The 27316-nt window shown below is 40.7% G+C and overlaps 1 protein-coding gene across 1 annotated transcript in view; it reads right to left on the reverse strand.

Annotated features, from left to right (window-relative positions):
• Positions 1–7547: 7547 nt before the first annotated feature.
• Positions 7548–27316, reverse strand: part of LOC119654930 — a 39595-nt gene continuing 19826 nt past the window's right edge. Inside the window, exons 9-10 of the mRNA XM_038060582.1 lie at positions 14133–14378; positions 7548–8042 (exon numbers count right to left, since the gene is read on the reverse strand). Coding sequence (XP_037916510.1) covers positions 7726–8042; positions 14133–14378 — 563 coding nt within the window. The 3' untranslated portion in view covers positions 7548–7725. The remainder of the gene's footprint in view (positions 8043–14132; positions 14379–27316) is intronic.

The raw sequence follows: 27316 nt of genomic DNA on the forward strand, positions 1-27316 counted from the left end.
GGAAGAACCACCCGAGACGTACAAACCTCCCTCATCCAGATCGAGCAGGCGGCAATCAGCGCGAGATCTTGGGCAGCACATCAATGAGGACAAAACAAAGTATGTGGTGGCAACGTCAGCACCGAAAACCAACCAACCAACAACATCAAACCGCACTGGTTAAACGGGAAGAATAAAGATAGGAGAATACAACTTTGAGATCCTTGATAATTTCTCCTATCTAGGGTTGAACATCACAACCGATAACAGCTACGATGTAGAAATCCGGCAACGGTTGTTGTCAGCCAACAGAGCCTATTTTAGCTTACAAAAACTGTTTCGCTCGAAATTTCTCACCATATGGTCAAAGCTCTTACTGTACAAGACAATGATCTTGTCAGTCCTCATGTATTCCTCGGAGACTCGGGTTCTTAGCAAGAAGAATTGCGAACTCTTGGCCGCGTTCGAGAGAAGAACCCTCCGAAGAATTTTTGGCTCCCCATGGACGATTCCGTAACCTATATAACGACAAAATTTATGAACAATACCATGACCGTCAGGTTGTGGATAAAATCCGGCTCAATAGGTTACGTTGGGCGGTCACTTAATTCGGATGAGGATGATCCAGCCCAGAAAGCCTACAAAGGCAATATCTATGGTAGAAAAAGAAGACGAGGCAGACCCTGCCTAAGACTGAGCGATATCGTACGCCAGATAGCTTTTAGGGATATAGAATTGGTGGACCTCGGCGCAAAGCCGGAATGTTTAGAGTTCCTTATTAAGGCAGGCCTAGGCCGGATACCGGTTGTTGCGCCGTTGACGATGATGATATGTATGCATGCGCATCATGCGGTAATAGACAGTGTTTGTTTATTTAAAGTGAATAAGTATTCATGTCATTGATTTAAAATATGGCGGAATATTTTGTATTCTTAGCTATGTTCGAATGGTATATCGTGCATAGCGACTTTTTCACATAAGATGAACACAAAACTTTTATACCCGAAGCGCCCGGCTTCCGGTATTCCGACTTGCTTTTTATCGGAGTGGTTTTTTCCCGAAAAAGCGCATTTTTCTTTTCAAACCTCTAAATTGAAATTTTTGGATTTCTCCCGTTTTCTCAGTTCTTCCAGAAGAAAACAAGTCGGGAAAGCTGATTGCTTTAGATATGAAGGATTTTCTGTATTTCTTTTACAAAAACATTTGAGTGGACATTTGTCCCATTAGCACCTAGTACGTAATATATGCATATATTATGTAAACATATTCACTTTCATGTAATATGGACACTCAAAATCTTGAATTTGCACAGAAACGACAATTTTAACCTATTGTAACTTTAATAATAATGGTGTAATTTCCAACAAACCTGAACAATGTTCTATATTATAGGCTATATTTATGCATTGGTTTTAGGATGAATACAGTCTTTAACTTTATTTGAACAGATATCGGCATGAAATTTATTTCGGAGCCTAGGCACCATATAGTGGCAGCGATTTGACTTTTTCAGATTTTTCGGTCGAATAATTTCTGAGAATGAGTACGCAGAAGAAATCATCACTTTCGACCACACATGACTACATTTGCTGGAAAAAATGTCCAGCTCACTTTTGCATGTATGGGGACCCCTCAAATTCGACGTAGAATAATCGAACTCACTATATGCATGAACACTCAACGTTCCCACCTTTTCTCCAAATTTGGTGTCAATCGCACAAAACCTTAAAAACGTAACAAATTTCCATTCCAATCAAATCTTATGAAATATTTAAACAATAAACAATTATTTTCAAATATCCGCATGCTAGAACACACAAAAAATTTTACTGAATTTAATTCATTCTTCCCTCTAAAAAACAAGTCGGAATACCGGAAGCTCGCGCTTCGGGTATAAAGCTTTGGTGTTCATCTTATGTAAAAAACTTGGACGCATATTTTTCTATCCGTATCTAACATATTCCTTCATCATTCATTCATTCATTCTTTTCCAAACTACAAGATATACGTACATATTACAGCCATAGATATCATCCTCACCCTAAACAAACTTTTCCCAATATAAATTGATCGCATATAAATTGATCGTACCCATATTTCCGATTTACTTCCTGCAGAAAAGCAAACATAATGTACAAATATATCTATCTGAATTGGACACTATGAGTAAACTTCATTAGCACGCATATGCAATATACCTACATACAAACATGTCTGTTTGGAATAATTGATATTCATATACAAATGACTAAAAACCAAAAGAAAATAATTCTTTGCGACCCCATTCATATGAACTCACTTCGTTGTGGTATTGATCACATATCAAGATGATGACGTCATATAGGTCGTAGAGTCGACGAAATTCACAAAAAATGGGGAAGTTTCACCCCTTATAACTCAGTGGATAATAGTTGAATTTTCTTCAAACTTGACCAAATTATGCATTATGTAATCCTTTACACTCATGCCGTTTTGCACATCTGGGATGAACATAAGGGGGATTGCCGGGTAAATTTCTAAAATGTGGAAATATACTGTTATTAACTTTATTTGTGCAGATATCGGAACCGGATGTATTTTGAGGCCTAGATTTCCTAGAGATGCACTCCTGTGATTTTCTTTAGATTTTTGTTTGGGTATGTTCTGAGAACGAGACCTGTTACACTTTTGATGGTCATATTTTGAGCCCTCACGCCCCTACGTTTCACCCGATATCAAATATGGACTCAGTATTGAAAAGTACTAATTGAGCCCTTTCATTTGATACCCCACATGGCCACATTTTATGAAGAAAACCTGCCGCCCTACATTCACATGTATGGGTAGCCCTCCTTAAACTTAACACAAAATGGCGCCACCTGCTGATTTTCTTGATAATCGTTCTAGCCGCTTCCGCATAAATCGGGTGTGACAAACAGACAGACGGACAGACAGACATCGACTCGATTCTAATAAGATTTTGTGTTTACACAAAACGTGGTACTGGTACAAAACGGGACGGTGTACAAAACTAATGCATAAAGTGTCTAGCGAAGCTCTGATAAGTATTCCTTTCCCCCTGCCCAACCTTTTTCTCAAACGAATAAAAGGAATGAGAATGGACGATTTTCCAGTATAACTACGTATATATTGCTTATCGCTTCTGGATTTAATTTCGACAGAATTGCTAAAATCGTTTATTTCAAAGCCCTTCAAAATTCTTTCCCGAGAATTATAGAAGGACATATCATCAAGAGTTCCGCTGCAAATCTGTGCTGCAAGTTACGTTAACTAGTAATTTCTGCCACATCAAAAGGGGCGGCGAAGTAAAGGGTCGTGGCGGGTCCAATTTTTAATATAGTCCGGTTTTTGTTATTGATTTTGGTAGTGAACACCTCTGAACATACGTTATGAATAATATTCTCTTGCTTCTTGTATCGTACCTTTCTCTTCTCATCTGCTTCTTTCCGTTATGCTTTATATATATAAAAGGAGGAAAAGTTCTATATGGTTCAGAGGTCGGGGACTAAGTGTAGGTAAAGTTTTTCTTTAAAAAAATATTGTGATAAAAATATATTAAAAAACAAAGGAAAAACATGAAGTAGATTGGTTTTAAATATTTTGATTTGCCTCAAGCTTTTGCAAAAAAAAACCAAAGAAACAGCCGTTGTTCTTATGGCCGAAAGCTTTTAATTCTAGGTCATTCTATTTATGATTTCATACTGCTGAAAACCCGGTCTTCATTGTTTTATCAATTTGGATATTTTATTAAAGAAATCTGTAGCAGACAGGAACAGCCTACAAAATTCTTTAAGATTATAATAACATATATCCAAAGTTTCATCAAAATACCTCTTTACAAAAAGAAAAAAGTAAAGATGCTAATTATAATAGATGACAAGTTCAGTCTGCATACATCACCTCCAAAAATCTAATATGTGATGCATTCATTGACGAGACACTCACATAGGAAGTTTTCAGTGGAGTTTGCTTCCTGTACTAAAGATAAGTCCCGCCATTTATAACCAGCCAGATCAGTAAAGGGGGCTAGGATCTTCTTCGACGAAAGATCCATAAGACCGAGAGCTTGCGTGCTGATGTCAAGACGGTTAGAGGCAACTATGCTGAGACAATATTGTTCCCAGGACTTAGCTACGGTCATCATACAATAGCAAATAAATGGCGAGAGGAAAAACATCATAGTTGCCTTCGCTTATTTACCCTATGATTCTTTGTATCCTCCACCGACGCAAGAGCTAAGGGTGGTGGTGGCGTATGCAGAATCAAGTGATCTCGAACTCTTAATAGGTTGCGATGCGAATGCTCAACATACTTGTTGGGGCAGTAGCAAATGCAATCCAAGAGGGGAGAAGCCATTTGATTTCATCACTTCATCGGGTCTTATGACTGCAAACGTAGGCTGCGCTCCTACGTTCGTGGGACCGAAAAGAAGCGAAGTAATTGACCTAACAATCTGTACCTCAAAATAGTTAGAGTTGATTACACACTGGCGAGTGCTAGGCGAGGACTCACTGTCGGATCACCGATATCTAGAATTCAATCTGACTATTGCGGGCGAACAGTCTGCAGTACTAAGACGGAACCCTAGGAAAACGGATTGGGCAAAATACAATGAACCCCTTGGCAAAAAAGTACAGTTCCCTAGGTGACTAAGGACTCCCTTGGCGCTGGGAGATGAATTGAAAACTCTAAACTGCATACTTTTAGAGTGCTATGAAGAGGCTTGTCCTATTTCCCGAGCCCAAGGGGGTAAAACGGTTCCTTGGTGCAAAAGTAGCAAGAACGAAGACTGGTTGAATTTCAGGAACTCACAGCGTGAATATAAGAGGCTCGTTAGGTGTTCGAAACGAGACTCCTTTAGAGCGTACTGAGAGGAAAGAGAGACTTCAAGGCTGTGCAGAGTCCTCAAAAGGGATGAGTCGGCCAAGTTGGATTCTCTTAGAAAACCCGATGGTACTTTCACAAGCTCCAGACTGGATTCAGTACAGACCCTTCTGGAAGTATACCACCCTATCTATCTATCTGACAAAGCTAAAGGAGGGTATGGAGCGTTTAGAGCGATCTCTAAGAAATATTTTTCGAGGATGTCTTGCTCTGGGCTACGTGCCTTCCTCTTGGCAACAGGTTAAGGTAGCCTTTATACCGAAACCCGGGAAAGATGACTATTCTAATACAAAGAACTTCAGACAGATCAGCGTGACTTCATTCTTGCTGAAAGGTTTGGAGAGACTGGTGGAGCGTCACATTCGTGGAAAGGCACTTAGGTCACACCCACTTAGTGAAAACCAGCATGCTTACCAACGTGGAAAGTCCTGTGAGTCTGCTCTTCATTCTTTGGTCACAAAGATAGATGATGCAAGTTTGAATGGTGAGTACGCGATAGGGGTGTTCGTGGACATTGAAGGGGCTTTCGACTGCCAGAACGCATAGTGTTGATGATGCTTTAATTAAGTGGATCCATGCTATGCTAACGCAGAGACTGCTGTGCGCCGAGGTAGGTGTCGATCGCTACCTAACTGCAACGAAGGGCAGCCCCCAAGGAGGTGTGCTTTCGCCACTTCTGTGGAGTATGCTGATCGACTCACTACTGTGCGAACTGCAAAATTTGCCAATACACGCTCAAGCTTATGCTGATGACGTGGCTGTGCTTGTCGTTGATTGGGACCTTGGAACGGTGTGTAGGAATATACAACCTGCCGTTGATTTGATAGACAGCTGGTGCCTCAGACATGGTCTGTCAGTTAATCCAAATAAAACCACAATGGTTCTATTCACAAAAAGGAGAAACCTGGATCGACTTTGCCTCCCTGAGATGAGGGGTACTACCCTTCAACTCTCCGAAGAAGTGAACTATCTGGGAGTCACTCTAGATAAAAAACTTCCTTGGAATAAACATGTAGAGGTAAAGGTGAAACGAGCTCTCACAGCTTATGGGCTGTGCAGACGGACCTTTGCCTCAACATGAGGACTCAGGTAATGTGGATATACGTTGCCATCATTAGGCCGATGTTCGTAAATGCATCAGTACTGTGGTGGGTTAAGGTGAGACAGAAAGGTTTTCACCATAAACTAGCCGCACTGCAAAGAACTGTGCGTCTGGCTATCACTGGTGCTAGGAGCACGACATCCGGCGCAGCTCTGAATGCACTACTATTTGCAGCCCCTGGATATATTTATTCAAAGCACTGCAATGAGAGCAGATCATAGACTAATTTGATTAGATCTATGGGGAAAAACCGGATGTGGGGCACAGAGCATTGGAAGAGTTATTGGGAGGACTGAATCCAGTTCTTACAATGCCTTTCGATTCTCGTGTCCCCATATATCTGTTTGGTAGAAGATATGAGGTTACCCTGAAGCGTAGAGAGAACTGGGACTGTTCTACACCGATGGCTCAAAAACAGAAGAGGTTTCTGGAGCCGGAGTCTACCTCTCGAATAAAAACGAGAATTGGGCTTTTCCTTTGAGACAATATGCAACGGTTTTTCAAGCCGAAGTTTATGCGATCCTAAGGGCGGCAAACTGGATCATTGACGAGCGGTTGAAGGGCAAGCGCATCGCAATCTGCAGTGACAGCCAAGCTGCATTGAAGGCATTGAGCAGTCCTTTGATCATCTCGAAAATCGTTCAGAAATGCAGAAACCGTTTGAACTCTATCTCTAGATTCAATATGGTGGAACTACTCTGAGTACCTGGTCACTGTGGCGTAGAGGGAAATGAAATCTCGGACGCTTTAGCGAAAGAGGGGTCAATCTCCCCTATGCAGGGACTGGAGCCAGCAATTGGGGTATCAGTAGCATTGGCTAATTCTGTTTTCAAAAACTGAGAACAAGCTTCCCATAATGACAGGAATCCACGGAGCATTTCCTAGTTATGTGAATGCCGCGCCTATGGACGCATCAAGCATCAGATCTTTGGTATCGATGTTCTCCAATTGCGACGGGTAGCATCACGTCCACTAACGGAAATCCTGCGATACGTTAACGAATCCGGAATATTCCGTTAGACGGGGTGGCGAGTACAATGGGCCAGCACACTATTGGGGCAACCGTTTGGTTTGGTTTCTCAAATCTAAAAGTTGAAAAGGCACCTCCCATGAGACTGAATCCACTGCAAAGTGCCTTACACCTTCTACGGATGAAATCTGTAGTTCCTGTAACAATACAAGCTCCTTGGTACATCTCGGAGCTCTCAAGAGCCAACATTGCTATCATCGGACTATTTGCTTTAACTCCGGCCAGAGCTTTCCGAGAAACCCACACTATTGTTCGAATATTCTGCACTACATAGTTGTACGGTGATCATAGAATCCTGGACTCCGCTGCAGAGTATAATCGGCGTGGCCTTAATGTGTAGCCTGCTCACTGCTAATTCCGACTTCTGTTCAACACGTCATCCGACCCATGCGTCAACATAACCTTTTATTCGAATTTTAGCAGTCCTGACCAATCGGTATTTGTGAACCTTACTGATTTCCATATTTTGTAATTAAACAAGTTTGAATGTAGCATCGTCCTCGGGAACCACCGGAAGCTTCATATAATAATTGTAACCTAGAAAATACTCTCTCCAGTTAAGCATTGATTATAATTCGATTTTCTCAGCAATTTCAAGAAAAAAAAACATAGCTTCCACTTAAAATGTTACAGTCGATCTTTCGTTCAATAAAATAAAGTCTAATCAAATAAAATAAACATACACTGTTGCAATGAAATTTATGCAATCCAACTGCACAACAATAAAATGTCATTTCACGTGCTCCTTCTTTCTCTTTTCTGCTGCCAATTTTTTTGCTTCCCTCTGTTTGCGGGCATGTTTTGCTTGTTGATGCTTCAGACATAATGGAACGAGAGCCTGTAAGACACCAGATAGAATAATTGAAAGGCCACCATACATGAAGGTGGCGTCGGCATTTCCCGTTGCATCTCTCAGGATACCGCCAATGGGCATCCCGATCAACGTTGCGATCCCCATAATCAACGAACTTATCCCAAAAGCATTTGTTAGGTTGTCCAGACCAAGGCATCGTACGAAAATCACTTGTTTGAGTGTGTTGAAGAAGGCTGAAAACAAATCAAGCGATATTAGGCTTCAGTCTTCACGTCTTTCAAAATGGTTGGAAACATATCAGAATAGGATTCAGAAATTAGTATTAAAAGGATCGCTGAGCTGTTGCAGTCAAAGTCGGTGTCTGTTTCTGTCAAGACACGTCAAGAGAGCACTCAACACTAATTGAAAATTAGTGTGATATGCTGCTATAAATTTGTCCCTATTGATTTCTAAATGTAGTCCGGCCCTTCACTTCCTGCTCTCCTTTGCCCTGGATTGAAGGATACTCCAAAGACATTTAGCAAACTACTGTCTATAACGACTCTTCTGCGCCAACAAAGCTTTTATTTAAATAGCTTGAAATTATTTTTATTATTATAACTTCCGACCTCCAATTAATTCTAACCACATCACATGCATGTACTGGTTTGACATATTTTAAATTCTGACGTAATAGTGAGTTACTAATAAGCTTATTTAACCAAAATTGCATTGAGTAAGGAGGATAATAAAAGCAAGGACTATAATAGATAAAAAATAAAACATTATATTTATTATATTTATTTATTCACAACTCAACTTAATTCCAACAAAATAAAAATTACAAAAAATGACAAGCAAAACTTCAACTCAATTATTTTTCTAAATTTTTACATATCAAAATGAACCGGCAAGGTCACTTCAGTCGATTACTCTGTATGAAGTAGTTCCGCTCTCTCTAACCGGCCTTGTGGCAGGTTGCGCTCTCTCTCAGTGCGCCCGGTATCGTTCCGCCACATAATTATGAGTTGTCATAATCAATTATATCATATTAATGAGGACCATTGACCAATTTCCTCCCAAAAATAGTGGGTGGTTTTTAAGTTTTTATTGATATCATATTTTGAACTTGGCAAAGCATTTCGTCATCTACCAGAGGAGTATTTACAATAGATCTTGATTAAGCTAACGTTTCTGATTAACAAAAGTGCATTTGCGATTATTAGTGGAATCTTAGAGTGCGTCTATTGCAGCAGCCTGATGTCAATAATTTTCGTGGCGCCCCATAACTGAATTCCATAGGTCTCGTTAGAACTTCGGTTGATTAGCCAGCGGATACTTTTTAAGCTTTTGTGTAAAACAAACCCTTATTAAAATCAGTTTACTGTTTGTCCATTCGTCTGTCTTTCTGTCTGCCACATGCATTTTTCCCAGAAACGGTTATAGTGATTGACATAAAAGTTTCATAGGAAGGTAGAATTGTTAATGATCGCACATAAAGTAAGTTACATCGCTCTGCGTGGAATTTAAGGGAGGAGAGGCCCCCATATATACAAAAACGGGAGGATGGTAAGTTTTTTTCATTAAATATAGTTATGTGGGGTATCAAATGAAAGGTGTCGATTAGTGCTTTTCAAAGCTGGTCACAATTCCGACATTTAATTCACTACGGCGTAGGGCGGAGTTGTCATTGGTCACCGATAAATCTGAAAAAAATACCGAAGCTGCCACTATATGATGTTTGGGCTGCGAAAAACCCTCCATACCGATATCTGTTCAAATAAAGTTAATAATAGCATATTACTTCAATTCAGTCTAGAGTGAGCACTGAAAGGCTTTCAAGCTATAGTCAGTTATATTTTGTTGTAAGTATTGTGCTGTTTGTGTGTTTAATGATTTTTTAAAATGGATCGTACGATCGTGCTCGCACTAAAAAACGAGTATTTCATGGAAATCGATAGTTATCAGAGAAGAAAAAGGACTTAGCATCAACATCAGCAAAGAAACTTTTAGCAAGCATGAACATGGATGTTCCAATTCCGACAAGTTTTGTATATTGTATATTGGATTTTGCTGGAGTTTTCTCCGGTATTTCTGCTAATTTCTGCAAATAATAAAATATACGTAGTAGTAGAAAAGGAATGCGTAGGACATGTCGAGAAAAGAATGGGAACGCGCCTTAGAAAGGCGAAGAAGAATCACAAAATCATTGGTGGAAAAGGGGCTGGAAAATTTACTGAGAAGGTTATTAACGACCTCACTACATTTTTTGGGCTAGCTATTTGTCGTCACGCAAATTCGATAGAAGGAATAAAACAAGGAATTTGGGCAACTTTCTTCCATAAATGTTCTACAGACGAAAATCCCCAGCGTCAAAATTGTCCAGCAGGCGAGGACAGTTGGTGCAAATGGCGCAAAGCGGAAGCTAAATGAGAACTGGATAGTTTCCACCAAAAACCACCATTTACTTCAAGATTCGAAAGCCCCAGTGGTCTTGCCATGTAGAGCGTATAGGCGACAGAAGAATTGCTAAGTGCCTACCCAAAGGCAAAGTGGAAGAGGAAGCTAAACCCTGGTTTCCGAAATTGGAGAAAACGGTAGCTGGACCGAGAATTATAGAGACAAATATTTCTAGAGGGAAAGGACCGACATCTTATTGTGGCGCCATGGCGTTATGGGAGGAGGAGAATTGTATTATATTGATAAAACGACTTAAAAGCTGCTAGCAATCTGAAAATGTTGGATAAGTTTTGGAGATATCATATCATTTCCAAACCCACAGTGAAATATTTGGGATTAGTGACAGTTTCGATGCGATGGTCATGATAGTTAAGGCACGGTAGCTATAATCAATTATCACACTCTTCCTTGCCCCTCAAAGCAGTGAAATCAATGGAGCATAAGCTACATATATAGAAAATGGAACCAGCTGTGATTGACAAGCTTACTGGGATTTGCCAACGTATTGTAAAGATCGTCACCTTTTTACCTACGCATTAGTGAATCTGTTAAAGCTTTTGTGCTACCTTTGATTGGATAAGTGACCACGACAGTTCGGTTATTGTTTTCATCTCAATCTCAACAATAGGATTTGACGAAAATGATGTGCTCGGTCGTATCAAAAATCAAATAGAAAAAGTAACAACAAAAAATAAGCTGTGTATGTAAACTATACCAAATAAAGGAATAACAGGAGACATAAGGCACACATATGTAAACACTAAATATTAGCACCACGATATCTTTTTCTTTTTTAAAGAATTATAGTTGCGGAATTAACCGCTAAGAAGCTAACCCCACTTGTGGCTTTGAATTTTCGTAAAGTATAACTATCTGAGAATACGTTCTCAAAATTTCAAAACGATCCCAATAAAAATCACTGAGGTATGATCGCTGAAAGAATAAATATATATATACACTATAGGACAAAATAAAGTGCAAACACCTCCATTCCAAAATCGGGACGGTTTTTATGAATGATAACTCCGAATACATCTCTGTTACATATACTTACTTCTTAGTAAGCTGAAATTGGAACAGACTCATAGTTCCACATTCGGATTCGGACAAAATAAAGTGCAAAACCTGCACTTGTCAAGAACACATGGTTCCTAAAAAATGTTAAAAAGAGTAGATACAAAGGTAATATCACATTTATTAGCTTAAGTTCGATAAAATTGCATTCATGATCTTTCGGCTTTTAGGTTTTCGCAATGAAGCTGTTGTCGGAGAAAGCGAAAGATTTGTTAGTAAATGACAATGATGGCAGCGAAATATAAAATTTTGCCATCTGGAGCAAGAGAAATAGGAGAAAAATATAAATTACGCAGAACTACCGAGCGTTTTAAGAAATTGTGTGGCCGAAAACGGAAAACTACTGTAGTGGATGACCGAAAAATTTGATAGAAGCTAAACAAGTCGGGAAACCGGAAGCTGGATGCTTCAGGTACGAAGGTTTTGTGTATTTCTTAGTATGTAGCACGTAATATATGCATATATTATGTGTGTCTTGAATTTGCAAAGAAGCGACAACTTTAACGTATTATAACTTCATCAGTAATAGCGCGATTTCCACCAAACTTGGTGAGATGCTCTATATTATACCCTATATTTTTGCGAAATTTCGTAGTGCTAGCGTCAATTCCTAAAGATTATAGTAAAATACTATTATTCACTTTATTTGTACAGATATAAGTATGGAAGGTATTTTGGATCCCAGGCACCATATAATGGCAGCCTCTTGATTTTTTTCAGATTTTTCTGTTGGGTAGTTTCTGAGAATGGCCCCCTTAAAAGAATGATCACTTTCAACCCCCGCACTCCCCACCTTTCAAACAAATATCCGAACGAACGAAACTTTTAATCTGATACCCCACATGACTATATTTGATGAAAAAAAAATGTACACCCCCCTTTTGCATGTATGGGGACCCCCCTTAAATTCATCATAAAAGGATGTAACTCACTGTACGCGTGAGCGTTCACAGTTCCCAGCTTTCTACCAAATTTGGTGTCAATCGCTGTAACCGTCTCCGAGAAAAATGCGTGTGACGGACAGACAGACAGACAGACAGTAAACCGATTTTAATAAGGTTTTGTGTTTATACAAAACCTTAAAAAGGCCAAAAAACTCCGCAAGAGAAATAAAAGAAGCCATCAACTTGAACATTTCGTGACGTAAAATGCAAAGAAGACCAGTTAAAGCAAGATGGAGGAGTTATTTTTCTAAAAAGAAACCTCTACTGCGCGCAGCCAACATTAGAAAACGACTATCATTTGCAAAAAGATATATTAACATCCCCGAATCATAGAATGCCATAGAATGATTTGGTCAGATGAATCAAAATTTGAGTCGAAAAATCCAAGAAAGCGTAATCGAGTTTGGTGTGAGCCTTCCCAGAGACTAAAAACAAAAATATTACAGCCACGATTAAACATGGCGGTTCCTCAATGGTAGGCTTCTCTGCCGCAAGAGTCGAACAGCTTGCGAAAATTAATCCAAAAATGACTGGAGCGCTAGATGTAAATGTTTCAAAGGCAAACCTTGCGAAAAGTTGATTAGGTGATTATATTTTCCAGCAAGATAATGATCCCAAGCACACGAGTAAAATTGTAAAACAGTGATATTGAACAATTAGAGTGGCCGTCTCAGTCGCCAGACTTGATCCCGATTGAGCATTTGTGGACCATTCTAGATAACAGAATTCCACTAGAGGCTCGTCGAATCTGCACTTCTTCTGGAGAAGAATGCAAGAAGAGTAGATAAATGTGCCTATAAATTCCCCAAAAAAAATAGTTAACAATGCTCTAAATAGACTTGCAGAGGTGATAAGAAATAAGGCAGCACATAGCAGACATTAGATATGACGCCTTTTGACACTTTTTTAAGATTGATGTGTAAAACAAAACCTAATTCAAATCTGTCTATCATCTACCTGTCACCAAATTTTATCGAAAGGTGGAAACGCCCACCCATACAGTGAGTTACATCCTTCTATGTCGAATTTAAAGGGGAATCCCCATACATGTAAAAGGAAGTGGGCTATCAAATGAAAGGTCTTGGTTAGTACTTCCCACAGTCGGTCTTAGTTTTGTCATTTGGTGCAGGAGGCCGAAAATGATAATTTCTTTCATGGAGCCATTCTCAAAAACTACCCCACCCAAGAATTTGAAAAAATTAAGGGGCTACCACTATATGGTGTCGAAATACCCTCCATGCCAAATGAAGAAAAAATGTTAGTTCTATTTTAAAAAGAAAGTGCTTCCTTTTTTGAGTTTGCCTGGCGAGAATACTTCTTGCTCTGCTTTGTACTTTATTTTGGCAGGCAGACAGATGGTAAAACGGACATTAGTTTGTGGAGACCGCTGCAATAAAATTTGCAGTGGAGTACTAAAGCGGCGCGCGCCAAAGCGCCCGGTCCGCGGAGAAAAAACCTCACCACTTGATCTGACCACGAGTTTGCCCCTTGTTCTAGCTACAGACGCCCAGTGCAGAAGGTTTTTCTAATTGGAGCAAAATAAGCAATTGTTTTATTTAAATTAAATTCAGTACACCAGTGAAACAAATCGTTGAACAACTTTATTTTATAAATGTCAGAAAAAAATGTGAAAAATATAAATATAAAATGATAATTTTGTTATAGTTAGTTACAAATAGTTAGCGATTCCCCACAATTTTACTCATCATGTTAAAAAAATTTGCCGTTTTTCATTTACAGTCGAAAAGTAAATATTTTTCAATATAAGTATCAGCACTCTGAAGGCAAGTGTCATACTTTTAAATACGCAGGGAAGGCGCACTTTTCATACTAATTTTATAATTTATTCTGCTAATTAACACTCACCTGATCCACTTCCAAATATTACACAGTAAATAAGCTGAAACGTAACATTTGCTTGTCCAACAAATCCACTGACAAATGTGAGAAATCCAGAAATTAGTAAAACTATTGCACTCAAATATGATGAATCAAACTTGGGCAAAAATGAGACAAGGCCCGCTACTAGCCGAAAAATCGTATTGGACACGCCAATCAGTGAAATGAACCAATTCGTCAACTTTGAATCTATTCCATTTTCGTCCCCACGACCTGTAAAATAATAATAACAATTACGGTGTGTGTTCCATTAATGCATTAAAATATGTGATCATTTGCCCTAACTTTGAAATATGTCTTAAACGTAGTTATACCCGATTCTACGATAAGGAAGTTTGGTAGTTTAGAAGCACAAGTAAGTTGTAAATACTACTGTCCCCCCAAATGGAATTGATACTTCAAAGTAAAATGTAAAGGGGTGGCTTGAAAATCCAAGCTTAGGTAGGATATCTGACATTTTCACATTAGGGAAGCTTTTCCGCTGCGGGTTGAAAACAAGATAAAACTCTAAATGAAGATGGTGTGTATTTTCTGCTTCTCGAGGATTCTTCCGAGTTGCTCGGGTGTGCCTTTTATGTAGAGTAACGATTCCTTTTCACTCTGTGAATTGTGAAGGGAGTGTATTTTTTTTCTCATTAAGTATAGACATGTAAAATATTATATAAAATGCATCTATTAACCCTGACCGAAGTACGAAGTCCGAAGTGCCAGGGATAGAAAGTTATCACTTATTTCACGTGGCCATTCTCAGAAACTACTCAGTCTAAAAATCCGAAAAAAAATCTAAAAGGTGCCCCTATACAACGTCGAGTCCTCAAAATACCGATATCTGCAAAAATAAAATTATAATAATATAATTTCAAGGTCATGGCAATAATTTACACCATGCTATAGAGCATGACACTATGGGGGCGGGTATTCCCAAAACATTTAAAATGTATGAAGACAATGACCAGGAATATAAGACGTGGAAAGCAAGCATTTGGTTATTATTCAATTGTCTGAAGGTAGACGAAACCCTTCCATAATCTGCAATTGCAATATTACTGAGAACCTGTGGGATCACAGCGAGGACTGACTTCGCGTTCCATTTCGAGCAAACAACGCTGGAAGGAACGTCTCCTCGAAGAACTGGAAAAAAAATCCGCTGAATATGTCGAGCGTCTGGTCAAATTCATGCCTCAAAAAGTGAAGGCTGTATATGAAGCTAAAGATCTTCACATGAAGTATTAACTACTTATTATTTGAGCTTTTGATGTCATTATTAAAATTCTTGAGCCCTGTCCGGATTGCAATTTTGCATACGAAAATACAATTTCTTTTGTAATTTCCTCTAAGTAATACAAGTGGTTCCTATTTACCCCTTGGCCAGGTATAGCACGACAACCCCTTCTACGTACAATCGGTTACCTGAAATGTGCTTCAACTCCCCCCTAATACTCCTAGAATCCTTCTCTACTATTTTGGGCCAAGCGACCAAGGAGCAGTCCACCCATCAGCCATTTTGGGGGAGTCGATTGCTCTGCATGGCGTAGCGTGGCGCAAAAGCAAGCTAGAACGGGTTAAAATCTTGCTCTAGCTGTGGTCACTCGCACACACGGGACAAATGCAGATTTTGCGACGGAATTTGTAATAAATATGCAAAAAAGGGACAGCCGCCGACAATTCGAAGAATCTCTTCGGGAAGCACTTTTTTAAAATATCATTTTCGAAATTCAGCAAATTTCAAATGTGAATGAAGTGGACCCCAAAATTACTGATATTTGTAACAAATTTCAAGCCAACTGTTAATTTAAAAAACAAACACCAAAATCACAGTCAATATCCTTTACATAAATGACAAAATTCAAGGAGAAAGCAGAGCTAATCACAAACGCTGGTACTTGGCAACCGACAAAATTCAATAACTGGGTATCACCAATTGTGATAACACCTAAACCAGGTGGAGCGCTGCATATCTGTGAAGTTTTCAATCTAACCCGCTACTTGAACCAAAACAATTGGATATTGAATAATATCCTTTACCCATTTGTGAGCCATCATCATCAACAGCGCAACAACCAGTATCCAGTCTAGGCCTGCCCTAATAAGAAATTTAAAATGTTTTACGCCGAGGTCAAACAATTCGATATCCCTAAAAGCTGTCTGGTATACTGGCCTACCCACTGCTTCATTTCAGGCAGGACCTGCCTCGTCTTCTTTTTCTGCCATAGATATTGCTCTTATAAACTTTTCGGGCTGAATCATCGTCATCCATACGAATTAAATGACTTGCCCACCGCAACCTATTGAGCCGGTATGGCTCATAGATTTCATCGTTATGTAGACTTTATTATTCTCGTCCGACCAGTGAGATTTGATGTTGTTGGTTGGTTGGATTTTGGTGCTGACGTTGCCACCATATATTTCGTCTTGCTTTCCTTAAGATGCAGCCCAAGATCTTGCGCCGCCTGCTTGATCTGGATGTAGGCAGTTTGTATGTCTCAAGTCGTTTTTCTCATGACGTCGGTCTCGTCAGCATAGGCCAGTAGTTGGGTGGACTTAAATGCCGCAGGTTAAAAATAATACATTGTAAGCATCTCCTTTTCTTAGACTGTTATTGATGTCGAATGGTCTCGAAGGTGAACTGCTGCTTTTATCTGGCCTCGCACATCAGCCAGTCAATCTTATCACTTTCGTCGCGATACCAAATTCTCTCATGGCCGTGTACAGTTTGCTATCGTAGACCTTGAAGTCGATGAAAATAGGCGCAACTGGTAGCCATATTCCACCCCAACTAGCAGGAAAGCGGAAAATATCTTATAGTCGGTGCTCAGCAACGTGATACCTCTATAATTACTGCACTGCCTGATATTTCCTTTTTTGCGTATGGGGCAAATAATGCCTAATTTCCAATCGGCAGGCTTTGATTCATTGTCCCACACCTTGAGCATCAGTTGATGAATCAGTTGCAATGGTGTAGTTGGTCACCTCTATATTTAATTCAATTCGGCTGTTATTCCATCGGTTCCTGGCGACTCATGATTTATAAAACCATGAATTGCACAGACTATTTCTTCTTTACTTGGTGGTGGCAGTATTTGTCCATCGTCTTCAGATGGCGGGACCTCCAACTCGTCGATATTTCGGTTGTTTAGCAATTCCACAAAGTACTCAACCCATCGCTCTAATATGCCCATTCTACCGGAAATCAGATTTCCCTCTTTGTCTCGGCAGGATGAGCATCGAGGTGTATAAGGTTTCATCCTGCTGACTTGTTGGTAAAACTTCACCGCGCACACTACGCTCAGCCTCCCGGGATTTCGCTCGGTATTGTAATTCGAGCGGGTGACGCATGCCATCACCCGCAGCGATCAATAGAGCCTTCAATACCTAACGTTCTTCGATCCACTACCACCATACCGCAGTCAGCCTGCCACCAGTGTTTGTTGTTATAGTCGCTAAGACAGTGTTTCATCATCACATAACCGAGCAAAGGGTTGTCAGAGCTCTATTGAACTGCGTGTAATTGCTCGTAAAAAACGTCCTCCTCCACTATATAGAAAGTATCCGTTGGTACATAGCATTGTACATTGCAATGCTCCTTAACCTAGAGCGGACTCTTGCTTTTATGTAGAAGTCTGACAGAAACCGACTCCCAGATCAAGAGAGCGTGCCTTGCGGTAACCGTCAGAAGCAACCCGAGACCGAGTCCGCGTCTGTTACCACTTGGCTTTCCAGAGTACAAAAGCATATTGTCGTAAGATGGAGATAAGTAGAGTCCCACCAACTTATTTCGCTTAGGCCCAGAATGTGCACCTTATATCGTTGAAAGTCAGGCTCTAGTTGGATAAAGCGAGCTTTCTGGGGACCCTTGCTACCGTTGTCGAGGAGCGTGCGCACACTTCAAAAATCAATCATGGTTGCGAGTCCACTAATTTCTACCCTATCTATTCTATCCTATTCTTAAGCCCCAATTCGGGAACTGCCACAACCAATTTGATTACCTTTCTTTCTCACCAAAATGACCTACTCCTTAAAAATTATCTAATTGGTGGAGGATTGAGTAAAGCAGTCACTCGGTAGAAGAGTTAATCTACTCACAACCCTCACATTGTAAACACCACAAAGAAAGGCAGGTCTGATGTTTTAAGATACATTCAAATAAACAAACAGGCTGGGCGCTTCGTATTTAAAGGTTTTGTGTTCATCTTATGTGAGAAACTCTCTATACACGATTTTCCATTCGTACATAGCTAAGAATACAAAATATTCCGTCATATTTCGCAAACTCCAAGATACACATATGTACATATATATCAACGACATAAATACCGTGTTCATCCTAAACAAACAAACATTGTGTATTACGGCATGACACGTTTTGATCACATCCGAAATGAGGATATCCGCGATCGTTATGGGGTTGCACCGACCGTGGGAAAGTTGCGAGAGAAGCGTCTTCGGTGGTATGGTCTCGCAATTCGTGCTAACGAGAATTCCAAAATTGGTCTGAACATCGAAGTCGATGGTAAACGACCAAAAGGCAGACCTAAACAACGGTGGCTGGATACGCTGGATTGGGATTTAAAAGCCTCGAGATTGCACCCAGATCAGGCATTCGATAGAGCCAAATGGCGAAACCGATCACGACGAGCCGACCCCGCTTGTGAACGGGACAAAGGCTGAAGATAAAGAAGAAGATGCATACATATATATGTGCGTATCTAAGTTGAGCTAACGCATCTTCACTTCACTTATAAGGCCCATAAACTACCAAACAAATTGCGCAACGCAGGCTGTTGCGCAATAATTTGCTAATGAAGTTGAATTTTCAAGGTTAACCCGCGAGTAGGACGGAATGGGGAGAAAGGTTTTCTTTTTCTAACCTCGTTAAAGGACAGCGGCAACCACCAGCCCTTTAAACGAAAAGGTTTAATTTTGAGCCCTATTTCTGCTGTGATAAAGCATGTCCTCTTTCTCAAATTCCCTCCGTCTAATGGGGGGTATTTTAATATTATCATGGTAAAGTTGAGTTTGCCAACCATATCTCCGGATAGTAAGAGTGTAAAGAGGATATATAGAAGGAAAAAAATATTCCTCCTTTCCATTTCTCCTAAAGTTACAGCACCTCGAAAAAGGGCTAGTTTCGAATCATAAATAAGCTGTTAGAGTAAATATCGCCCCAATGTGGAAGGGAGGCTAGAGAGGACTCCACCCCCTTACCCTCCTACCCCTCCAGACAACAATACAGATAGATGCAATACCCTTTTAATGGCATGTTACTCATACCTACTTGTAATTAATGATTGGACAAAATTTAACTAAGTGTATGGGAAATGCAATTGCACAACGCAACGTTGCGCATCGCCCCGTTGCACAATTTGTTTGACAGTGTATGGGCCCTATTACACTCTACCCCGTGCACCAAAGCATATATATATATATATGATCTGACCAGAACTGAGCGATTTAAATCTATCTCGGGTCAATGCTATCAACCAATGAAGAACTGCGTTATGAAATTGTATCACGTATTAGTGCAGCGTGGACGAAGTGTCCTTCCACAACTGATGTTCTTTGTGATGGATGTATCAACGAACGTCCCAAATCTAAAATTTACCGCAATGCTGTCCGCCCTAGCGCTCTCTATAGTTCTGAGTGTTGGCCGAATATAAAAGACAATAACGGGCGTCTTGCGGTAATGGAGAGGAAAATGTTGCGTTGGACTAGTGGCGTGACACGTTTTGATCACATCTGAAATGAGGATATCCGCGATCGATATGGGATTGCACCGATCGTGGAAAACTGCGCAATTCGCGTCAACCAGAGTTCACTTGCCAAGATTGGTCTGAAAATCGAAGTCAAGGGTAAGCGACCAAAAAGCCGGCTGAAACAACAGTGGCCTGATGCGCTGGATGTGGATTTGAAAACCTCGCGATTACATCCAGATCTGGCATTTAATAGCACCAAACATCAAGATCGATAACGACGAGCCGACCCCGCTTGTAACCAGGACAAAGGCTAAAGCAACGATGAAACTTTATTTGTGATATCGGAACGGGATGTATTTTGAGGCGTAGATTTCATATAGGTCGGATTTTTCGATTGGATAGGTTCTGAGAACGAGACCTATTTCACTTTTTGGGACACACATTTTAAGCTCTATCTCCCCTATGTTTCACCCAATATCATAAATGAGGTAATCGAGCCCTTTCATTTGATACCCCACATGACAGTATTCTTTGAAAAAAATGTACAGCATTTTTTGCATGTATGGGGAGCCCCCTTCTAACTCAACAGAAAATGACGCCACTCGCTACATGTAAAAAGACGGTAATTGATCCATGTTTGCTCTCCTAAAAAGTGACAGGGAAATAAGGGGATGCATTCAAGATTAATCTTTCGGATGCATCGGTTTTCTGCTGAGATAAGATTCTTCCATTCATAAAAATTGAATTTAAACCGGAGGCACAGTTAGATACTAGAGAGCTATCACACTCCTCCTTGCCCCTCAAGGGGAGAAATCAGTGTGAGTACGCACGATTTCAAATTGTTTTGTCCTTGAGCATGAGCGCAACGTAATCCGATCAGCTGTGTTTGACATGCCGCCCGAGCTTGCCAATGTGTTGGTGAAATTGGCTACGTTTGGCTATATGGGTGAGCAAGCATTAGTGCCATGGCTGACATATTCTTTTCATCTCTCTCTTATCAATACGATTTGACGAAGATGGTGCCTTGTCCTTCTTTAGCGTCTCTGATGTGTACAGATAAGTTTCTGCAGCGCATTCGCAAGTCGGGTCATTTTAGTGTGGGTACTGCCTTTAGTAGATCCACTGTGCCGGAGGTATGTGCACCCTGAGTGGCATTTAATTGTATGAATTTCATAACATAAAATATAGGAAGATACATACACTAACTGCATCTTCTTATTCTTCAGCCTTTGTCCCGTTCACAAGCGGGGCGACTCGTCCTGATCGGTTTCGCCATTTGGATCTATCAAATACCTGACCTGGATTTCCAATCTTCTTGTTTCTAACGACATTGTATTGGTCGGCCTGTCGCGAAACCTGTCACCAAGAGAGATCAGGTAGGATTTAGCAAATTGGAATAGGTCCAACTATACTCTATTTATCCTCTTTCCGTGATCTCCGCATTTTATTTTTGTTTTACAGGATAGCACAAAGTAGGTTGCCTTAAACCCTCCTTTACCTGGGCGCATATTTTATGTTATGAAATCATACGATTAAATGCGACTAAGAGTACACACACCTCCGGCTTAAATTCAATTTTTATGAATGGAAGCGATGCGGCTAATGCAAGCGATATTAATAATTAGAACTTGCAACGCAAATAGTGTCATCCGCAGTTCCCAAAACGAATTCATTCCAATTAATTACATTCAAAAGTAGCAACTGAAAACGAAGACGAAAAAGATGTGAAATGAATTCTAGGTCAGGGTGTTAGAAGGTCTTAAATTCGAAGGAAAATGAACAGACAATTTACAATTTTCCATTGTTAATGCAAAACTTGACAATTAATAGAAACAACTACATAATTAAAAGTCGGGAACCAATCCTAGAGCTCTGGGAAAAAGGTAGGCATATTACCTAATAATACTAGTACTAAGTGCCAAGCATTTAAGCTCCAATGATCCTACCTAGTTAAAAGATAAAGGGGCGCTGGTGGTGGTGACCGGTGATAGGTTACTGAGAGAATCCGTCGAGAATTCCCCGCAACATCGATCAAGTATACAGAATGGTATATTTCTGTATGGTTTGAACCAAACTGTGTGAGAGCCCCAGGACATCAAGGAAAGTCGTGAGGGATTTAGGTACAATACCTGTAACTGGCAATATTATGGGAACTACAACCAGCCGCTATTATAGGGGATAGCAACATCAATAATATACGCGGAACAACCCGTCTTGTCAACTAACAGCACGTCAGGCTTATTGTTTAGTGCATGGCAATCAGTTAGAACTTGCCTGTCCCAATAAGCACTATTAGCAGAAATATCGAGTACTGCTTGCGGACCGGACTTGTCCCGTGATCAGCCCATGCTTGTATGCAAGGTTTCGATGAAACACCATAATGCTGTATGTAAGGTATTTCATCAAAACCTTGCATACAGCATTGTGCCTGTTCGTGTATTGCAGTATTGCAGCGGTTACCGTGCATTGCCTTAGAGTTCCATTCGTCGAGCTTGGTCTGACTTCATCCCACTCAGAGAATTGAAAGATCGATTCTTCAAGCTAAGTGGAGTCAGCCCACAGTCTGCCTTACAAACAACTGCAAGGGACTCGCCTTGCGTTTGCTGTAAAAACAAGCGCGTAGTAAGTCGACTTGGCGGTGATGTTGTGCCGCCACGTCAACCAGGGGTATATTCAATGTCACGAGGCAAGTTCATCCGCTCCACGGCAGAGTTTAGATTGAGTAGCCATGAAAGGAGGTTCGGTGCCATGTAGAATCAAAGGGAACTCACCAAATCCCCCTGTAAAATGTCTTTCCGTATACGGACAGGCTCTGAGGTATTGGTACACTCAGATGAGCGTACTGATAAGGTGGTATAGCACGCTTCCATGACTGGCGTCACAAACTTCATAAGTTTGGGATCAATGCGATACAGATGGATATCGATTAGCCAAACGTGCGGGACATCCCAGACGAATCTTCCATAGTTGGCCCCTTTGGTAATTGACTCTAACCATGCAATCTGACAGCCGCAACTACACCACAATACACAAATGATTATAGTTCCAGCAGCGACTTATCAGCACACAGTCGAGATGCATTCTCATCATTGATTAGAGATAAAGTTCTCGGAGTTGCTGGAGATGCGTACAGCCTGGGAATATCTGGTCTATGCAAAGGGTCCATTTCCATGCAAAAGGGTTTTTTTATTTCACCAAATAGGGTCATATTGGGTATCAACTAAAATGTCTCGAGGGGGGCGTCGAAAGTGATGATTCTTTCAACGGATGATCAAAATCCTACTATTACAGGTAAAATCCTACTATTACTGATAATGTTACAGTAGCTCAAAATTATCCTTTCCGAGTAAATTTACTGCAACCCAAAATATTAAACATCAATATCACACTAAAATGGGTGGTTTGACATACTACATGCGGGCTACACACAAATGGGATAGTTCTGCATCCTGAATGCATTCCGCCAGCAACCCAACTTTTTTCTGAATGCAGAACTATCCCATTTGTATATAGCCCGCATGTAGCATGTCAAACCACCCACTTTAGTGTGCAGCGCTTCTCTAAAAAAAGTTGGGTTGCTGGCGGAAAGCACATCTCCATTTAAAGTAATCTAGTACCAAAAATTCCAACACTTTCTTATTTAGTATACTTGCCACTATCGTCAGAACCACGATTAGAATTTTATCTTACAAAACGTCAAAATGGCGGAGTTATAAAGAGAAATCTTCAAAAATTGCGTCTATTTTTCATTGAAAATTTAAAACAAAAGTAAGAAATTATTATCAGAAATACATAATCATGCTTTGGACGAGAGCTATTGATGCGTAAATAAGTGCAAAAATTTCAGCTCGGGTGGTTCAGCAGAATTTTAGTTGTGCTTTCCACCAGATGAAAGAATATGGTTTCGAAAAAACGCGTCTGAAATTTTCGTTCTGTATGGACGTCAACATGGCCCTGGCTTTTCTATTTGCTGAAACTTGATAAATATATCGAATTCCGCTCCGAAATTTCTGCAGTATAATGCCAACATTTACTACTTTCAAAATATTTCTGAAAAAAAAAATCAATTCCTGGAAACCGACATTAGAAAACCCCCTTAAAATATACAAAATACATATTTTCAAAGAACGTTTTGTACTGTGTGTACTCTAATACCAATAAAAGAGAGCTAACAAAAGTATATACGGAACGGCGCTAAGCTGTTCTATTTGTACACACAGCTTACTGCAAGAATAAATGAAATGGATAAACAATTGCTGCATCTTAAGAAAGTACATTGAGAACTGGACGCGGACAGCAGATGGTCTGTCTAACTAGAAGATGCGACCATTGAACCGAAAGAATTCAAGACAAACCAACTTAGAGGTCAAGGACCACTGGGATTGCCAATTATCGAGAGTGCAAAATAAACAAAATTAACTCTAGGGATCGGATAATTTGTATAAATTAACTACAAATATGAATAACGAATGTACGAATTATCGGATTCCACTGTACTAACTTTATGTATTATTATTATTTTGTTAAGGGAAAGTCGCACCGCGTCCTTGAAGAACTATTGTGCCCCTTTTACCTGTTGATCATAGTATCTCAAGCAGGCCAGTAACCGTTAGGAACTTTAGTATGTTCCCCACTTCCAGAAATTTCAACTTTGCATCTGGTATTAAGTGTTCTCCCAGATGTATCGACCTACTTTGCACAAGTGCTGGACACTGTCCCAGGACGTGCATAGAGGTTTCGTCCTCCTCCTCACAGAACCTGCAGACAGCGTCCGTAGATATCCCTAGCTTCCCTAGGTGGTAGTTCAGCCGACAATGACCAGTGAGAATTCCCACTATGATTCGGAGGTTCTTTTTGGTGAGGTTTAAGCAATCCTTTGTGCGCATGGGTTCGTATCCCCCAATAAGCACCCTGGACTGCTCCATCCCTGGTAGGCCCGCCCAATATAGTTCCCTCAACCGTTTTTCTTCGTTTCTTAGATTCATAGCCATGAAACCGTTTCCGATTCCACAGAAGGGTTCTGGCCCGTATAAAGGCATCCCTGCTCCCTTCTTGGCTAGTTCATCCGCTGCCTCATTGCCTTCCAGCCCAGCATGGCCTGGAACCCAAAGTATCCAGACCTTGTTAGACGAGCCGAGTGTATTCAGTCTCTCAAGGCATTCCCATACCAGTTTAGAGTTCACCTGGTTGGACCTAAGTGCCTTGATCGCTGCTTGGCTATCGATGAGAATAGCTATGTTCTGCCCCCTGTAGTTCCTTTGCAGATTAAAGGAGGCACATTTGTCTATGGCGTAAATTTCCGCCTGGAATATGCTAGTGTACCTGCCCATTGGCTCAAAGTACATTTTCCTTGGACCAATGACACCGGCACCCGCTCCCTCTGCTGTGAGGGATCCGTCAGTGTACCAAGTAATCAGTTGCTGGTTTAAGCCGTATGTCACAGCCACGCTTTCCCAGTTTGCCTTGTTACTCCAACGTGTTTCAAACTTCTTATCGAAATGAAACCTCGTTGTCATGTTGTCCCTCGGTATCAGTAATTCGGGATACCGCCTAGAAAGGATATCAATCTTCCTTCGATTTAGGCAGCTCCCCGCCTCACTCATGCTACCGGCCATCCTGAATATTGATCTCCTTGCCTGCATCTGTATGTGCAGATGGAGAGGGGTTAATCCCAGAAGGACCTCCAGGGATGCCGTTGGGCATGTCCTCATTGCCCCACTGATACACACGCAAGCCAGCCTTTGGAGCTTATGTAATTCCCTGGCTTGTGTGCTGAGTTGGGTTCTTTCTGCCCAGATTACCGCTCCATAGGTAATCATTGGTCTTACTATTGCAGTATATATCCAAAGTAGTATCTTCGGGCTACAACCCCATTTTTTTCCTGCTATGGATCTGCAAGTCATCAGAGCCCTCGTGGCTTTCCGACAAGTGTTTCCGACATGTGTCTTCCAGAGTAATTTTTGGTCTAGCGTGATTTTATGTAAGTAGATGCCGGAATCGAATATATTTTCTGTTCTAGATTTCATATCAGAATCTTTTGTTGAAATGGTTCAGAGTGCTAAACGCGTTAAAAGCAGACTTATTTTAAACGTCTTAATCGAATGCTAAACTACGTTCCCACATGTATATATGCCTCCACGCGCCTCACTTCATGCATGAGCTTTCGTAGACCGCATCACATTTTCCGATCACTATGTAACTGATTTGGCTTGAATTATAATAAGTCTATCTGATAGCCAAACTTAGATGCATCGAACCAAATTTAAAAAATGTTTCGATTACACACACACAAATCTTTAACACGTCGGGAAACCGGAAGCTTGACGAGTCAGGTATAAAAAGTTTTGTGTTTCCCTACGTGAGGAGCATAACGTAGTTCTCCATTGGCTTATAGCATTGACCCAAGATATTGAAATCGTTCAGTTCTCGGCAGGCTATTGCCATTGCCAGAACGGAGCGATTTAAATATCTCGAAGGGCAGGTTACCGACATTGTCAAAACTCAGCGATTTAAATATCTCGAGGGGCAGGTTACTGCCATTGCCAGAACTCAGCGATTTAAATATCTCGAGTCAATGCTATCTGCCAATTGAGAACTGCGTAATGAAATTATTTCACACATTAACGCAACCTGGATGAAGTGGCATTCCCCAACTAGTGTTCTTTGTGATCGACGTATCAGCGCACATCCCAAATCTAAAATTTACTGCAATGTCGTCCATCTGCCGCTCTCTATAGTTCTGAGTATTGGCCGACTATATAGGTCAATCAACGGCGTCTTGCGGTAATGGGGACGAAGATGTTGCATTGCACTGGTGGCGTGACACGTTTTGATTACGTCTGAAATGAGAATATCCGCGATCGAACGGGTTTGCACCGATCGTGGAAAAACTGCAAGAGAGGCGTTTTCGATGGTGTGGTCACGTAATTCACACTAACGAGAATTGAACAACCAGTACTGGTCAGAACATCGAAAGCAATGGTAAGCAACCAAAAAGCCGGCCAAAACAATGGTGGCTTGATATGCTAGATGGGGATTTAAAGGTCTCAAGATTACATCCTGATCAGGCATTTGATAAAATAAAATGACGAAACCGATCACCACAGGCCGACCCCGCTTGTGAACTGATGGCTGAACAGAAAGAAAAGATGTGAGGAGCGACGAGTGTACGACAGCTCCGTGTAATATAGCCAAAAATTCCATTGCCCTCTATTTTCTAGAAAGCGATTTAAATAAATCATTTGATGGAAAGCCGTGTGTTCATAATGGTCAACCTCATACGCCTCACACCCTGAGTTTAATATTATTAGCAAATGCCATCAATTTAACCAACATCAAATATAAACAAGTCGGGAAACCGGAAGCTGGACGCTTCAGGTACGAAAGGTTTTGTGTATTTCTTAGTACGTAGCACTTAATATATCCATATATTATGTGAGAGTATCCACTTTCGGGTGA

The sequence above is a fragment of the Hermetia illucens genome, chromosome 4, assembly GCF_905115235.1.
Source record: "Hermetia illucens chromosome 4, iHerIll2.2.curated.20191125, whole genome shotgun sequence".
NCBI lineage: Eukaryota > Metazoa > Arthropoda > Insecta > Diptera > Stratiomyidae > Hermetia > Hermetia illucens.